The 18,435-nt window shown below is 32.9% G+C and overlaps 2 protein-coding genes across 2 annotated transcripts; one reads left to right on the forward strand and one right to left on the reverse strand.

Moving 5' to 3' along the window:
* Positions 1–5,262: 5,262 nt before the first annotated feature.
* On the reverse strand, positions 5,263–13,142 carry LOTGIDRAFT_185973 (hypothetical protein). The gene is made up of 8 exons (XM_009049082.1): positions 13,020–13,142; positions 11,281–11,354; positions 10,528–10,682; positions 9,344–9,431; positions 8,780–8,947; positions 7,672–7,848; positions 6,835–6,879; positions 5,263–5,949 (listed from the first exon to the last, which is right to left on the reverse strand). Exons 3-8 carry the CDS (start codon positions 10,623–10,625, stop codon positions 5,875–5,877), a joined length of 651 nt encoding a protein of 216 aa, XP_009047330.1. The 5' UTR covers positions 10,626–10,682; positions 11,281–11,354; positions 13,020–13,142; the 3' UTR covers positions 5,263–5,874.
* Positions 13,143–13,494: 352 nt separating this feature from the next.
* LOTGIDRAFT_64187 (hypothetical protein) lies at positions 13,495–16,253 on the forward strand (the record flags this gene model as incomplete). The annotated part of the gene is made up of 3 exons (XM_009049083.1): positions 13,495–14,068; positions 15,058–15,240; positions 15,664–16,253. Coding segments are annotated over 3 exons (1,347 nt in total), but the record flags the coding sequence as incomplete, so codon positions are not given.
* Positions 16,254–18,435: the final 2,182 nt, after the last annotated feature.

Consider the following 18,435-nt stretch of genomic DNA (forward strand, 5'->3'; position numbering starts at 1 on the left):
AACATTCGGCTCACGGGCACAATATGATGAATGAAAAAAATACACAATACCTCGATAGACAACCTGTGTAACACATGTGTATTAAATGGACAGACTATATGTTGCTATGATCATGACCACAAAAAGATGTACAAGCCATCACTATTTAACGATATATATATATATATATATATATATATATACAGAAACATACATATACACAAGTACATGTCTATGAGATGGACAAGCTTATGCTAACGTGATCAAGTACATGACTACAAGATGTAAAGGCACCGAAATACATTATACGTGATTAATTTGAAAGAAAAAACGCAAGGCACAAGTCAATGCAAGTGCTGCGAGTAGTCAACCCAACACTACTCTCTTTCATGATCTTAGGTAATGTCGGATTTATCCCTGCTCAAGGCCAGCTTTAAAATGGTTACTCATCCCCTGACATTAAGAGTTTTTGATTTTGAAATTGATTAAGTTCAGGCCAAAAATAGAATTGTTAGTGAAATAGCATGTGTATAAATAAATATGAAAGAGTACAAAATTATTGAATAAGTATAAGTATAAGTTATATTGAACCATAACTGTTAAAGTCAAGCTAACTATTAGTAAGCATGTCTATTTTTATCAAGAAGACGAAAGAGGTCCATTGACGTAACATTGTTGGGTACGATTTGATAGGTTATTAATTCATTCGAAAAATTGTATAGTTTTAGTTTTTCAATAATTATGTCATGTGACATCAAATCAAACGCTTTTGTAACATCAAAGAAAATAGAACCAACCATAAGATTATTATTTACTGCTTCAACGTTTTCAATTATATTAGTGAGAGCTGTTTGACAAGAACTATTAGATCTAAAACCAGACTGTAGCGAATAAAGTAATTGGTTATCATTTAAAAAATTTGTAACATGTTTTGAATAATATATTCAAGCGGTTTAGATACACTAGATAAAACAGATATTGGTCTATAATTATTGGGGTCAGACCTCACTATTGCTTCTTTGAATTTATCAGGGAATATATTTGCATCAATGCATGATAGATTATATATATGAGTCAAAGGACCACTTAACGTATAAGCAACACATTGAGAAATAAAGGATTTAATTAATTTAAACCAGCACTTTTAACTGCATTTAACGAAGATAATTGTTAAAAAACTTCATATTTATTAATGTTTGGAATAGAACACAAGTTCACAAGAAAAAAATCCAATTTCTTCAATTTTTTTAACGTAATAACTTTTATCAATACATGTATTTCTATTAAATTGCTTATCAATTGTGGCCTAATAATAAAAAAAAAATCATACTTCAAGTAAATAAACACATCCGGAATCGCGCTTATATCTGAAAATAGACAGCAAAGTAATATACCATGTAGGTTACTATGTGTTTAAGTCGACAAAAATGTTCATGTAGATAAGTAACTTCTGTTTAAAAACAACATCAACAACTATGAATGGAGGATTTTAATTAAAATATAAATCAACATATATAAACAAAAGTTTCAATATAACTTAAAACTAGAAAATTAATATTAATAACATGGTTTGAAAATATAGCTTGCCAGGCAATGTAACATACGCTCATTGGCAGCTGTCAGAAATGATAATCAAGTCTTTAGTGACTAATTTACGAATTTTCTCATATTTAAGATCTTCATAATTATTCGTAGTTATCAAATTTACATATAAACAAGATTCCATCAACATACACATACGTTTCAAATTTAATCAAAATTGGATTAATACTGTAGTCTGTATTTTCTCATATTTTTTTAACTAAAAAGCTGAAAAAATCGATCTTCTCAAACAACCTGGCTCAACAGACGAAGTAATTGTATGCAAAGTTCCATTTTGAACAAATGTATGATTTGCGATTTATGCCGCTGGCCAAAAATGTCAATTATGAGTAATTTAACCCGGATGTGCCACTTCTTTCTTTGGCATACGTTAATTGATATTCTGAATGCTATGTCATGTTCCAAATTTAAATCTTCTACATCATACAGGTCAAAAGATATACGTCAACAAATGTCAATAAAGGTCAAAAACGAAAATTGAACATATGGAAATTTCAAAACCCGTTCCTTTTTTGGAACTATAAAGCTGAAACAACTGACCTATTAACACAAACTGGCCAAAAGGATGAGGTAATTGTGTGCAAAGTTCCTTTTTGAACAAATGTATCCTATGCGAGTTATGCCCCTTCCCCAAAATGTAAACAAATAGTAATTCAACCCGGATGTTGCGAATTTGGCTGGTTTCGGACAGCTATAAAACCGGAAGTACATGCCGGAGGTCAAATGTCAAAGTATTAACTGATAGCTTAGGTCAATGACCTTGGACCTTGGGTCTTATAAAGGTCAAGGTCATCAAAGCCCAAGATCACGAGATATGACCCTTCAAACTTTGAAAAAATTCAACCGAAAGTTGCAGACAAGCAAAATCTAGAATCGAAAAACGGCTTCCTAAAATCATGTTTTTTTTTATCTTCTTTCATTTGACACCAAAATCATTCAAATCGGATAAACCGTTATGTCTGAATAAAGATAGCTTGCCAGGCAAGGTAATATATTCCTACTGGCAGCTTTGATTTTTGAATAGAAATATTTAGCAGTACAGTAACAATTACCAGAATGAACCTTCAGTCATACACTTCTTCTGAACTCTTTATTGAATAATATTGAGCATGAGTTATTGTCCTTGTTCTTGAAAACATGTTCAATTTTAGCTCGTGAAAAAACTAAAAGACATGATTCTTGCTGGATTTTGACAAAACTTGGTTTTATTATTCAGTCTCGCGCTGAAGATTGAATATTTGCTTTCTAGAGTTTTCACAAGCTAAAAATTGAACATGTTTTCAAGAACAAGGGCAATAACTCATACTCAATATTTTTCAATTCTTCTGATTTTCAATAGGGTTCATCCTTGGATGATTACGAACATTCATGCCAAGTTTCATCAAAATCCGTCAAGAATTGTGCCTTCTAGAGTGTTAACGAGCTAAAAATTGAACTTGTTTTCAAGAGCAAGGGCAATAATTCATACTAAATATTTTTCGATTTTTCTGATTTTCAATAGGGTTTATCCTTGGGTGATTTCGAACACTCATACCAGGTTTTGTCAAAATCCGTCCAGAATTGTGTCTTGTAGAGTGTTTACAAGCTAAAAATTGAACCCGTTTTCAAGAACAAGGGCAATAACTCATACTAAATATTTTTCGATTCTTCTGATTTTCAATAGGGTTCATCCGTGGGTGATTATGAACACTCACACCATGTTTCGTCAAAATCCGAATTGTGCCTTCTAGAGTGTTTTGTCAAAATCCGTCCAGAATGGTGTCTTGTAGAGTGTTTACGAGCAATTGTGAACGGAAGGACGGACGGACCGATGGACATGGGTGACAGCAATATACGCCCCCCATTTCATGTGGGCGTATAAAAATCGAATCATTTCAGAAAAATCAAAATGGCGGCCAATGTTTCACATCTTGTCCAGATTTTTTTTTCTTCATTTTTTTTTGTCATAACTTTGTCTACCTATCAGCATAAAATTTTGCGACCTGTACAAATGACACCGGAAGTTATTAAACCGGAAGTGGAAATCGATTTCCTGTTTAAACCGGAAATGAAGTTGAAAATCTGACTGTACCATTTTGTTTACTGTCTTAAACTGTCTTTGCTCAATTTTTTTCAGATAAATTAGACAAAAAGCAAAACAAATGCAAAATTTGGCAAAAAAAATGTCTGTGATAAATCTTCAGATTTTGTCAGTAGATTCCAAAAATGCAAACCCAAAAAAAAATCGACAGAAAAATACGACTTCTAGAGCCCATTATCTATTCTTCCATCAAGGGCAATACCTCCAAAACCGTTCATCTGATAATTACCGAATTCAAACTTGACCGAGATCTCATCAACCATATATGCATGCATACCAAGTATCATCGAAATTGGATACAAACTGAATTGACACGTTTTTTCAAAGTCAAGGGCAATAACTCCAAAACTGTTCAACTGATTACTATCAAATTCGTATTTGACTGAGATCTCATCAACATATATATGCATACAAAGTTTCATCAAGATCAAATTATAACTGTAGTCTATGTAGTGTTTATGGATGGACAGAGATGGCAGCAATATACGTCTACATTTCAATGTGAGCGCATAAAAATCACATACGTGTAATTAAAATTCAAACTGAACTTTGAACTTAAAACTATGCAGAATATTCAGCGTTTAAGCTCTTAATATACATTTCTAATTTATCAATCATTTATAGTAGACACAAAATAGTTTCAATTTTTCAAAATGCATACTGGTTCATTACTTATATTCAAAAGTATTTCAACCAAAAGTCCAATATTCCAAACATAATTTATACATAAGAATTTCAAGTTTAACTTTATTATTGTCATTCTCAGCTATCCTTAACCACTTTCAAATTGAAACTCAGATGTCCAGTTGTCTACAATTTAATACAGATAGATAGTTTGGGCAAGTATGCCAGCAGTTAAATGTTAATTCAGAAAAGAAATATCAATAGCGGAATTTTGACTTCTAAATGCTGATAAAGCAAACACATAGAAAGCATGATTTCTCTATAAGTATTTGATCCAATTGTATATTGTACAGCATCAGAAGAACAACTTTAATTAGAAACATCAAATGAAATTAAATACAGAACTGTGATAGGTGAGTCTCATTGTAGGCAACCACATTAATGGGTTTCACAATAAACCTTGATAGGAAATTATTGTTTAAATTATTGCTTAAAGATATTTGTTAAGATAATTTGCAAGAAAATGGGAATGATGCAAATCAATGCTGTCTTAGTCTCTAATACACTGAGAAAGAATAGAAAACCTCTTTAACATTCCCTGAAAATTTACCAATCAAAAACCACTATGTATAAGAAAGGTTTGAATATTTTTTCTTATCTGAGAAAAAAACAGATCTCTAGATAATTCCCTTATTCTGAACTCTGTGGTCAACCTTGTGAAATTTCTATATTCAACAATATTTTTATGTATTGTAAGCTCTCTTCTAACAGTAATTGTTAATGGTCAGCATCAAGTTTGTCTAATTTTAACAACTTTTCAGCTGAACATGATTTGAAGAATGATATTTTATTATCAGGGAACACTAGCATAGTAACCACCAGAAAAAATATAACATAAACCATCTATATCAGGGGTTATCAACCTTTTTCTTTCTATTACCTCTTTCAAGATGCTTGATTGTTTGTATTACCCCCTTCCTCTATTTAAATCTTCCTGTTTTATTTAAGTTTTCCCTGCAATCTTTTTCAATGTCAGAGAATATAGCTTGACTGAATACATTATAATTGTCCAAAGATTTTAATGGTAGACTACAAAGTGCCTCATTACTAAAAACTTCAAAACTACCCCCTTGGTGAAAATCCCTGATGTAGATCTGGTTGTCTGCTTTGAGTACTGAAATGATGTTTCTGATAATTGTGGCAATTACTCCTACAACTTAGCTCGTACACACACACTACACTCACATTTTGACTCTACTAAGCACACACATGATCAGCAACTACAAATTTACAGTATTTTCTGTACTCAAAATTAAATTCAATTAAACCCAACTCAGCAATTGAATAGAATCTTCTTTTCACTAATCCAAATTACTTGAAAAATTCTTTAAAAATGAAATGAAATGAAATTAAGGGTGTTAGACAACGCCATGCATGGTGCAATCAGAGAAATTTTGCCAGGACAGCAGCATTAACCTACTCTTTTTCGATTTCGATTTAGAAATTAAAAAAGAAAAAAGCTGAAATTTTGTAATTGCTACCATATAACAGATGATTTGAAATTTATGATGAATATTACTAATTAAGTATCACATTATAGAACACGAGGAGGCCATTCCTGGTAATTTTGGTAAACCATTATCATCAAACTCTAACCCTGGTGCCTGTATAGATATAAATATATCATCATTTGATTTTTACATGTGAATGCATTCTAGATGAAACTTCATATAAGTGAAATGAAATCAAATGGGAGCAGGCAACACGCAACAGACCTTATTCACATGACGGCCATTTTGAATCCAGGTTGAGGCTCATAATGCAAACAAACAGCACCGTGTCACTGCAGTAAAATCTCCACCTTGACGTCTCCATCACCATTTCCTCCAATCCCACTAACTCGACATCATTAAAATGGGAATTAAATAAGCTATTTAATGAAATTATAAAGGGAAGGTAGCTCATTTTCTGGCTGTTGATTGGGTGTTTAGTGATGTCATTTAGGCTTTTCATTCAAATGACGTTGCCATCTTATCAATGGATGACGTAATTTGCGTTATGACCATTGCTTTCAGTGTCTCAAAAGCGAGGCATTAATAATCTATTATTATTGAACAACAAACTCTGTGACATATTACAATATTTGAGATCAATGGTATTTATCTTGTCACAAGGTGTTAACTAGTTGAACCGAATATATGTTGAGAGTTCTCAATATTTTCAAGTGTTTCAGGCAGTATTTCTGATCTCACCAGAATAGTATTCTTATGGAATGAATTTCATTTGAACTGTAATGTAATGGCCAAAGTATTTTGTTATTGATGACACGCTGGACAGAATACATGTTCAGTGAATTAGTGATTAGAGCTCATATCATTCTGCTGATGCCGGGACCTTTCTAAAGCTATGAAAATATTGTCAACTTCTAACCAAGCATAATTTTACTTTACGTGAAGTATACGTCGCACGAAATTAGTTAGAGTTGGAACGAAAAGTATGCTTTGAATGCGGACTATCTCATGTAAATGACAGAACATTACACGACTTACCATCTCTCCAACAATGTCTTTAGGTGGTTGCCCCAATTCTTGCATCTGAAAATAAGAACCAGTTGTAGTTTCAATAAAATAAGGAGATGTAGCTTAGTGCTGGGAATCAATTTTAAAATTATCATCATAAAATAGTAATATTGATGAACTCATATTTTAGGCCTAGAAATTCAGGTGTTCATATCACTAACGATCCAAATAAATGCACGTTCTTGACAACCAAGACTAAAATACTACAGCTTGTTTTTATGAATTGTGATTATTTATAAACAGTAGTGATTATCCAATCACGTTACCTTATAAGACTTAATAGAACAAAGGGAGACAACTACAATCGTGTGAAAAATAATTGAAAGTAATGCCCGAATATCGGTACCTGTATTGAGTTAATTATAATTATATTCCTAGTAAATAATGTTTGTATTAATTTATTGTCAATGAGAAAAATTAATGATTGTTATGATCTTATACAATCAATGTAATGGATGAACATACGAGAATAAGGACTTTAGTTGAACTATTATTTTTACAGTACTTGACTGCTGAAAACGTGTTTTTATTATGGTCCCTGTGGCACTATTAGAGAAGGTTATCTTATTTTTTTGCAATAATTGATTTTGAAATGAAATATCGATAATTATTCCCAGCACTAGTGTAGCTTTCAGTGTTTACAAAGACACTTGGTAGAAATTAAGTTTCCACTAAAGCTTTCATGCAACACAAAATGAAAGGCCTTAATCATGTCATAAAGCACTTATGTTATGCAAATATAAGTATACAAACACATAAGTAGGGAAGCAAATATTCAGACTTATATTACGTGAGAATCAGACTTACTTGTTGCATGATGCCCATTAAGTTTTCAAATCTTTCTCTTTTGACGTCATCTGAATCTGTTTCCTGTTCTGCCTCATATTCAACACATATAGCATTCATTAATTCATATTGTTTATCATAACGAGTATATTCTACTTCTTCCACAACCGATTTATTAGCTTCTAACCATTTAGGATACTGTCAATATTAAATACATTCAACTTGATACATAGACTGAACCATCTGTCTCTATTCCAGCCTCTGATAGCTATTTGGACTGATGTCGGCTGGTGAAGAGACAGAAAAAATAGGCCCTGTTAAATGGGGACTTTCCGCATTTCCGCAGGTGCACATATATTTCAAAAGATGAATATTTTTTAGTTCAGTTCAATCAGCAATTTCTCCTTTACCATTTATGTAGCGTCTCATGTTCCGTCAAAGTCAAAAGTCGCAAAGTCACCTGATAGTAAGAAAATGAAAGTTACAGTACAACACTAATTTACAGTCCGTAAATTTAATATTATGTTAGAAAAAACGCATCTGTGGAAAATCCCCTTTTAACAGGGCCTATTTTTTACCGACTCTACTCCAGCTGACAACTGTCGAAATATCCATCTGAGACTGGAATAGAGGCAGATGCTTTAAGACTAACAGTACAAGTCGGTTTAAAAACGCTCAAAAATTTGATTGTGACTGACCACAAATTTACATTATACGCTCATATATAACTGACCCGCCAAAGAGTGGCCATTTCTGAGTGAGGTATATACACATAAATTTCTTGAAATTTCTATCAAAAACTTGCAAATTTCAAGTTAAAGGGACAGATAGGCCATTTTTTTTACCAATCATACTTTAGTCTCAGAAACTGAAATTTTAAAAAGATGACTCCTCAATTTAAGATACTCTGTGATATATAGAAAAGACATATATAGAAATAGTGAGTAAAATTCCTAGTTTTAGATATATTTGAAGGAATTATGTGATTTTCGTACATTTCTTGTACTTCTGAAGACTATTTACATATATTCAAGACTAAAATCAACCAGCCAAAATAGCACACCTGTACCTTTAAAAGATTAAATGTACATGAAAATCTTTGAAGAATAATAGTAGCAGGCATACTCACTTTAGAAGCTATTTCTTTCAAGGAGGGATATAAAACTTCTTTAGATAATAACATTTGCATCATTCCTTGCATAGCAGGAAAATCAGCCTCTTGACCTGGTTCACCTCCCATAGCTCCTATTCCCATACTAGCAAACACACTGTTGAGTTCATCTGGAGATGGTTGTTCCTGATAAAAATTAAATGAAATATTCAAAATGTCTAAATAAGACAAGAATATCGCTGTAACAGAATGGTCTGAAACTGACTATTGCTATTGAGATCAAGTTAAAGTTTGGTAGTGCTTAGACAGTGATTTAATGCTATAAAGCTTTTGAGAATATGTAATATTGCGCACATTAAGGTTTGGTCCCTTTTAAAAAGTAAGTTAGCTTTCAGTAAACAGGAGTTACATTTTTGACATCTCAACCAATGATTATTACAAACATCAGTTGAATAAAGAGATTAACTTAAACTAAAACTAAAATTGAAACCAACTCCAACCTGATCTTTGATGATATCTCTTATTAGTTACCAGATTCAGAAACCTGAAGATTATTGACTAACCAATCATCTCCAACCTTACCTGTAATCCCTCAGCATTCTGTGCTAGTCCAGATAATGTTTGAGTTAATGTTGCTGCAAACTCCTGTTGTGCCTCAACAGAATCACCTTAAATACACAAAACAGCCATTTTCAGCTAAAAGGATTTTTCTTTTATGTGAATTGTATATTTGTATTACAAGATTATAGATCTCAGTATTTGATATAGACTGTTGTTAAAGTCTTGCTAACAAAGAGACTTTTTTTTTGTTGTAGGAGAAACTGACATCAAGTTTTAATTCTGAAAAATGCCATAAATAAGTATGAATGAATATAGCTCTCTCTTGTTTACTTATTTGAAAGATAGTGGACTACAGCCATATACGCCCACTGCGGCATTCGGATGGTAAATATTCAAGATTTTGGGGCAAGAGCAATCACTCGGCTTCTAACGGACGAAAATAGCTCAAATTCGAACTTGATCTTCGTTTTATGAATATGTCTACACATACCGAATTTCATTTGATTCCATAAAAAAATCTAGTTATTAGAGCATTTACAAGCAAATGTTGACGGACATAGAGAGATGTGGGTGACATAAAAAATGAATGATCGATCAAAGCACTGACCATACAATTGAACATTTTTATTTTCAATGACACAAAATTGTCTTGGAAACGACAATCAAACTAAATAACAGAACACGATTTTATGGTATACTACTCCTTAGTTTTATTGCACACAATGCTTTCAACAATATACATTGTCATCATCAGGTCAAATGAAAGATGATAACACCTGTTGATGACATTGTTGAAAAGTGTGCAAAACAACTAAGGAGTAAAATACCATAAAATTGTGTTCTGTTATTCAATGTGTTCACTACCCCTAAATATCGCTCAACCCTTTCATCCCTAGCAGCCGGTTTACCGGCCACACACTAACGCAATATATACCTGAGCAGCCGGTATACCAGCCATTACTAAGTGATGTCATACAACTATATACCCGAGCAGCCGGTATACCAGCCGTTATTAAGTGATGTCATACAACATTAACGTCATACGCTCTTACTTTTATTACTTTATTATCAGGGTAGATGGCATTATATTTCATTTACACTCAGGGTTCAAAAGGTCAAGGATTAACAATTAAACTGGCTACTGTTTAGAAATTTGTTGGAATATGGAATATGATCAAATCTGAGGTTTTAAAATGGACATACCGGCCTTTCCAGCTACTTCAGAAAGTTTTTCTAATTGCTGAATCATGGTTGGATCTTGGGACATAAATGCTTTCATTGCTTCTTCAAATTGTGCAGCCATTTGATCTGAAAATTCATCAGCCAAATCATCTTCTGAAGCTGGACCTCCTGCAGCATCCTGCAGAGAGATGAACAAATATCTTCAAATTTCAATATTAATACAACTTCTCTGTTTTAAATACAATTTCTTGGTGATTTGAACAAGAGCTAACATTGAACAGGGAATATAACCCATTTTTATTCATCATTTTGTGAATTTATGCTTATAACTTTGTTGAAAGTATCTTAATTTTCAAGAATTCAAAATAATTTTGTCAATAGCTTCATATTATACAAGGTACCCAGTATACTTATTCAGTGCAGGGTAGGTGTTTTTTTTATTTAAATCAAAAATCAAAGTGTCTGTAACTCAACTGAAATATAGGTTCAATATAAAATCATAAGAGACCATAATATATAGTCTTTCTGATCAATTCAATCCATCTTCTCTTTATCAGTGACAGGGGCGCAGACCAAATAGTTTGCCAAGGAGTAGTAACACCTAGTGTGCTGTATTAGTAGGCATGATAAACTATCCAGGACAAGCCTAGGACTGGTGTATATTGATAGTCTTAGTAAATTTTGTTACATCTGATACTGTCAATAATTTGTTTTATTCTTTTCAGAATCACTTGATTTAAATCAGCCAACCCTGATTTAGTGTGGTTAAAACTTACTTGAGGAGACCCATTAGACTGACTTTCTTTCACTTCTTCTGGCTGCTTGTGTTTATCAAAGTCTTCAAGTGCACCTGAAAGGATGTTAAGCTTATCAATTTTCTCCGTTACAATTCATTTACCGGTACATATTAAGAATATTAGGGGGTAACATTGTTATTAATTAATGTTACAAAAACACAGTGATGTAGGCTTAACCTTAAGTGAGACAGTACTGTTTGTGCAGTTAGTTTGAATAATGTTTTAGAGATACCCTCTTACTGTTCAAAATAGTAGGACAAAAAAAAATTTTCTTGACACAGAGGTGATTTTCAAGAGATATACCGGTACTATGTAATAGTGGCTACAAAATGAGATAGCAGTTTAGTGGATGAACGGTAAATAAAGTGGCTATATTTGAACCTGAACTCAGCCAATAACTGTCAAAAATTAGGCTTAAGCTTTTCTATCATAAATTGAGAAAATTTGTAGGTAAACAAGACTAAATCAACTCCTAGCCCAAATCCTACTGACCCTTTTACCGTGGGTGTGCAGCCTATCCCCAGAAGTTATAGGACTGAGCAAGAACACAAGAACATCCATATGGAGTGGTACTGGTATAGTACAGGAATAGTATGGAATAAATGAGTCAGAAAGTCCTAGCCTAGTGTCTTCTCACCTAATTTGCGCAAATGGATACTTATCCATGGAACGGCCTAGTTTCTATTATAAAAATAAAGTGCAAAATGATACCCTAAAACTAAACCTAAAAATAACCTTAAAGAAGGCCATCCCTACCTAACACTAAAAAATCACTAAATCACATATTTGACATTAGCCCATTATTGTTTGATTTGATATTTTTTTTACTGCGCATGGGTAAATGAAGGTGCCGGCTAAATAGCAAAAAAAGAAACTAGACTAGACTTCATATGCCCTACTTATAATACTGAGTACACTAGATCTAATGCTACTGCTACTGTTGTGATATGGTCAGTGTGGTCTTTGGACTTTGACTAGGCATGGGCCTGGGTAGACTGAAACATCTGTCTCTATTCCAGCCTCTTATAGCTATTTGGACAGATGTCTGACTGGTATAGAGAAAAAATAGACCCTGTAAAATGGGGACATTCTGCATCTGCAGGTGAATATTTTTGTAGTTCATTCATACCATCAATTTCTCCCTATACCATTTATGTCACATCTCCGGTTCCACCAATACCATCAACAGACAGTTTCGGCCATTTAGAACTGCATGAGCAGCTAAAAGTTCAAAAGTCAAAGTGTCATGTGATACTAACAAAACAAAAGTCGTGATGCCCAACACCAATAAAACACTTGGTCTACTGGTAATTCAAGAGATGATTAGTCAACTCGTCTATATGTCAACTCGTCAACAGTTAACTCGTAAACAAACTGAGTTAGCTCGTTTACAACCTTGAGTTATCTAGTCTACAACACTGAGTTAACTCGTCTACACAAATGATTGAAATAAAGATGTTATTTTGAAACTAGTGGAGGTTTTTGTTTTAATAACGACCAAACAATCGGAAATATCTTTATACATGGCTTTGGTTGTGAGCGATCATTCAACTGTCAAAATATCTATCAGAGGCTGGATTGGCTTAGATGCATATGTTTCGGACTAAGGCCATGGGTCTTGCTCTTTTTTTGGCAGTCTGGCTATGAGCTGGGTGGGTGCTTAACATTCTCAAAGACAAAACTTGAAGGCTAAATAGATCTTGATCAATGAAACTCACTGTCTAAAAGATCGTCTAGTTCAGGATCTTGTGTTTCTTTCTTAATATCTGTGCCATTACTTGTGTTCTGATCTGTTTTTCCAGACAAGGTTGTTTTACCAACCACATGATTTTCATCGTCTGCCATTGCTAGAAAGTAAATGTCGCTGGCATCATTTAAGGTCACGAATATTATTTCAAAAGAATCGATTTAACTATCTATCTACAAAAGTTATAAAATAAATCTATTTGTTTATCAAAGTACTAATTCTTGAAATTGACCCACAAAATCACAATTTCATTCAGATGATAAATCTAAAACGAAAATAACGACAAAACCGGAAATTATTTAACAATGATATAAGCGGCTGGTTGTAACAACTTCCTGTAATGGAAGACTAACTCACGAAAACAAATTTCGATTTCACATTTTGAGATATTTGCATTTATATATTGTACTTTGACTCATTACTTTGATATCATTAATAGGGATATTATGTCGGTTTTAGTCGAAACATCTCTTGGGTCCATAACTATTGACCTGTTTACTGATGAAAGGCCCAGATGTTGTCAAAATTTTCTGAAACTGTGCAAAGTCAAATACTACAATTTTTGTTTGTTTCATTCCGTCCAAAGTAATCTGGTTGCACAAACTGGTGATCCGACAGCGACCGGCAAGGGAGGTTCGTCAGTGTTTGCACTCATTTATGGTGAACAAGCAAGATATTTTGAAATGGAAACAAATCCAAGAATTAAGCACAAGAAACAGGGATTAATTTCTATGGTAAATAATGGTGATGGTATGCATGGTTCCCAATTTTTCATTACCCTGGGTGATAATTTGGACTATCTGGACAATGTACATACAGTATTTGGAGAGGTTGCTGAGGGATTTGATGTCTTAAAGAAATTAAATGAGGCTTATTGTGATGCTGAACACAGACCATACAGAGATATTAGAATATACCATACCATTATTCTTGATGATCCTTACGATGACCCTCCAGATTTAGTAATACCATCAAGATCTCCAGAACCTACAGAAGAAATGTTAAAGAGTGATAGGATAGGTAAGTGTAGAAATAATGGAATTCGACACGACAATATCCTAAACTAGACTTTCTTTTAAGGAATATAAGTTGAAGCTTAAAGGGACAGGTGCACCATTTTGAGGGGTTTATTTGAGTCTTGAATATACTTCAGAAGTACTAGATTAAAATATGAAAATGGCATCATTCCTTAAAATATATCTCAAACTAGGAATATCTTTTCTATATAGTTTCTCAAGAAAAGACTGATAATTCTGAACACACATGGCTTTTAAGGCTATAGATGGTGAGCTGTGAACACTATTACTGATTAGCTTAGCTAAAAAAATCCCATTTCTGAGAGTAGGGTACGATTAAAGTTAAACCTCCAGGTAGTTTGATCATAGAAAAAATTTTGTCAAGCACAATTCTCTATGGCTAAGGGCATGATTGTTATAAATTTAGGGCCTTAGTCTATAGCTGAAAAGTGGCAGTGTCATATTATTTACTCCTGAGATCAATAGTAAAATGAAATGTTGTATTAAAGGGACAGGTGTAACAATCATACTTTAGTCTCAGAAACGGGAACTTTTAAGCTAAGCCAATCAGTAATAGTGTTTGAGGATTCAAATCCATTTGTGTCCAAAATTGTTCACGTTTGAAAGTCAAAAAGACGAGTCGTCTTTTCTGGAGACACTGTCATATATACAAAATACATTTATTTAAATCTATGTAGGAAAATAAATTCCTAATATGAGATATATTTGAAGGAATTATGTGATTTTTGTACATTTCTACAACTTCTGAAGACTATTTGCATATATTAAAGACTCAAATCAACCCCCGAAAAATGGTGCAATTGTTCCTTTAACTTCAATTAGTTGAGCATTATAGGTTTTTCGGAATAAATTAATGTATTTTGTAAAAATTTTGAATAGTAATGGATTGTACACATGAATTTGAATAGTGAAGCTTATTATTTAACATCATATATATCAGAATTAATCCGGGACATTGACTTGCCATTTCAGGTGCTGATGAAGAAATTGATGACACTAAGGGTAAAACAGAAGATGAAATTCGAGAAATGCTGGAACAGAAAGAAGCTCAAGCTAATGCTCAGATATTAGAAATGGTGGGAGATTTACCAGCGGCTGAAGTTAATCCAGATGATAATGTTTTATTTGTTTGTAAATTAAATCCAGTCACCACAGGTTAGGAGAATGTCACTGTAACTTTAAGAGAATGTAAAGAGATTTTCTAAACTTTTAATGTGTATTGTTTACAGAGATAGCATCAATTTTCAGCATTCAAATTTTCAGCCAGATGTCTGTGGTTCTAGCAATTCCACTAAAAGTAGTTAACAGTTGACTGGATCACTTTTTTTAATAAAAATTCAATGCATAGTTCTTCTGCAATCAAATATAGGGTTTTGGAAATTGAGGACAATTATAATCATTTTCCCAATTTAAAACCAAGAACAAATAAAGGATCAAGTTAGTGAACTAATACGATTATTTTATTTTTTTGTTAAATGCATCCAGCCAAAGTCATATCAGACAAATTTTAAGGATACAAAAAGGCCATGTTTTTAACTCTTCTTTGAATCGTTATTTTAATTATGTTTATAATTTCAGCTGAGGATTTAGAAATGATTTTCTCTCGATTTGGTAAAATAAATAGTTGTGAGGTTATTAAAGACCAAAAGACAGGAGAATCATTACAGTATGCCTTTATTGAATTTGATGAGACCAATTCATGTGAAAACGCTTATTTTAAAATGGACAATGTACTTATTGATGATCGGAGAATTCATGTTGATTTCAGTCAGTCTGTCTCTAAATTGAGAAAATCAGGAAAACTAGGTGAACTCAACAAATCAAAGGATGACTTTAGATCTAAATATTCTGTCAAAGACCAGTCTCGAAAAAGTCATGGATATGATTTAGTGTTTGATAATGATGATAATGAAGAGAGTAAGAAACATAAACATTCAAAAAAGTCTAAGAAACATAAAACAAAAGACAGTGATTCAGATTCAGAAAGTGAGAGGAGAAAGCATAAAAAGAAGTCAAAGCACAAGGAAAAAGAAAGGCGCCGTTCCAGATCAGTGGACAGAGATACCAAATATAAAAGGCAGCGTTCACTATCTCCAAGACAGAGATCTAACCAATATGAACGTAATGATAAATATAAAAGTGAACGTAGAAGAAGTCGAGACAGAAATTACCGCAGATAAAATGTAAAATTTTGAATTTGAAAATAATATTTTTTGCAAATATTTTGTGATTGAAATTTTAACATCATATTAACAAATTTTTGGGGGGAATTGCAAATGTGGAACATTGTGCAAATAGTCATTTATAAGAGTCACTGCCACTGTGTGTTCACCTACATTATAATGTAGTCGTATATTGTCGTCACTCTGTCTGTCCGTCAACAAATGGCTTGTGAACACAATAGAGACTACTCTTGAATGCTTTTTGAGTTACTGCCCTAGGCTTAGGAATAACTTTGTTTTTTGAACACAATAGAGACTACAGGAGTTTGAAAGGTATGATTAATGAAATGAAATGAAAATTATGCAAATAAGTTAATGAAAAATTGATTTTTAGTACATAAAGCTGAATATTCACATGTTGAATGCCACTGTTGAATTGCTTCAGTGCAAAAACTGTGGTTTGGAAAGAGTAACTGTATGAACGCAGACTGAGAGTGAGACTTATCTACTCGGTGTCTGAGACAATCCAACCCATTAGACTTACAGTGGTGTAACCTATTTTCGTGGATATAAGGATTCAACACCGAATTTCGTCAAAGTAAAAAAAACGAAAAATTTTTTTTGTCTTAGAAGTTTCCTCAGATATTCTACAAAATGATTAAAATTGGTTTATTTCGATTTTCTTTATGAATCCTTCAATTTGACCCCTTCAATTTGATCCATATTTCATGAACAACCATCTCGGCAACGGCGGCAGAATGCGTCACCTATTTTCGTGTTCAATGTTTGATCTATAAACAAGTCGGGAAAAACATGTGGTATAGATACCGGGTGGTATAATTAACTTCTCTTAGTATTTATCTTTAATATCAATTGATTATAACTAGTGACAATTCCTTCAAAGAACCATGATTTAAAAAAAATAGTGACTGACAAAATAAGATACGTAGCGTGATTTATTGCTAAAAGTCACTGAAACAACATAAGAATATGGTCCACTTTGTGTTCCATAGAAAATTTCTGCTGACACGGAATCCGCTAGTTCCGGATCCGGATCACGTGATTTCATTCGTTGGACTACATTCTAGCAGACGACACTTGGAATTCCGATTACCGCTTGGGATTATAAGGAAATTTGGCCGATAAAAAATGGTGACGTTTGGTAATAACTGAAATCCGCCATTTTGTATTTGTCAAAGTATACATTAATACATTTTACCTTGCTTGAAACTACTGGATTCATTCTACTAGCTGATATTGTACATTAAACCCATGTTTATCAAAACAAACTAATGCAGAGGTCGCGCAAGGAAATCCACGGAAATCCACGAATGATAGGTTTCCACGAAATTAGGTTACTTGACTGTAAATATAAAATACAGTGGTGTAACCTATATTCATGCATATAAGGATTCAACACTAAAATTCGACAAAATTAAAAAAGGACAATTTTTTTTTATGTCTTAGATGTTTCTTCAGATATTCTATGAAATGATTAAAATCGGTTTGTTTCACTGCAAAGTGCGTCACCTATATTTGAGTACAATTTTTGATCTATAAATAAGAAAAACAATATAAAAGAAAAACACATTGTATGGATACCCAGTGGTATAATTATCTTTTTTTAGTATTTACCTTTAATAATATATTATAACTAACGACAATTCCGTCAAAGATAAATGATTTAAATAAAAATAGTGACTGTCAAAATAAGATAAGATAAAACGTAAAAGTGATTTATTATTTAAAATACAAGAATATGGCCCACATTATTAGGAAATTTGGTCAATAAAAAATGGTGACATTTGGTAATAACTGAAATCCCCCATTCTGTATATCGTGGGTGACCGCTTTAAACCGCATATATGCCATATTTGGTCATTTTGACTTTTTGGTACCGTTCGAAAGCTCTTAAAGGCGCGGATCTTGTGATTAAAACCTCGTATTCTTAGCTTGATTGTAAATAACTCAAAAAGCACTAATTAAATAACATGTATATAAATAGTCAGATTTAAAACCTCGTAAAATATATTATTATACGAGGTTCAATGTTCCTTTTCCGAGGCTGAAAATGAAAAACCTCGTATACTGTATTATTATAAGAGTTTTTGGTTCAATAGGCCGGAGATTTCGAATTGTTATACGAGGTTTATATTTTCAAAGAATGAAAACCACGTAGAGCGGCAAA

This window comes from Lottia gigantea (assembly GCF_000327385.1).
Source record: "Lottia gigantea unplaced genomic scaffold LOTGIsca_13, whole genome shotgun sequence".
Lineage (NCBI taxonomy): Eukaryota > Metazoa > Mollusca > Gastropoda > Lottiidae > Lottia > Lottia gigantea.

Excerpts from the sequence above, each read along its gene's own strand:
- LOTGIDRAFT_185973 (XM_009049082.1), bottom strand. The coding sequence starts at position 10,625 with ATGGCTGCACAATTTGAAGAAGCAATGAAAGCATTTATGTCCCAAGAT. Across the intron at positions 8,948-9,343 it reads AGAATGCTGAGGGATTACAG|GAACAACCATCTCCAGATGA; the intron begins GTAAGGTTGGAG and ends AATTTTTATCAG. Across the intron at positions 5,950-6,834 it reads AAGACATTGTTGGAGAGATG|GCACCAGGGTTAGAGTTTGA; the intron begins GTAAGTCGTGTA and ends ATATCTATACAG.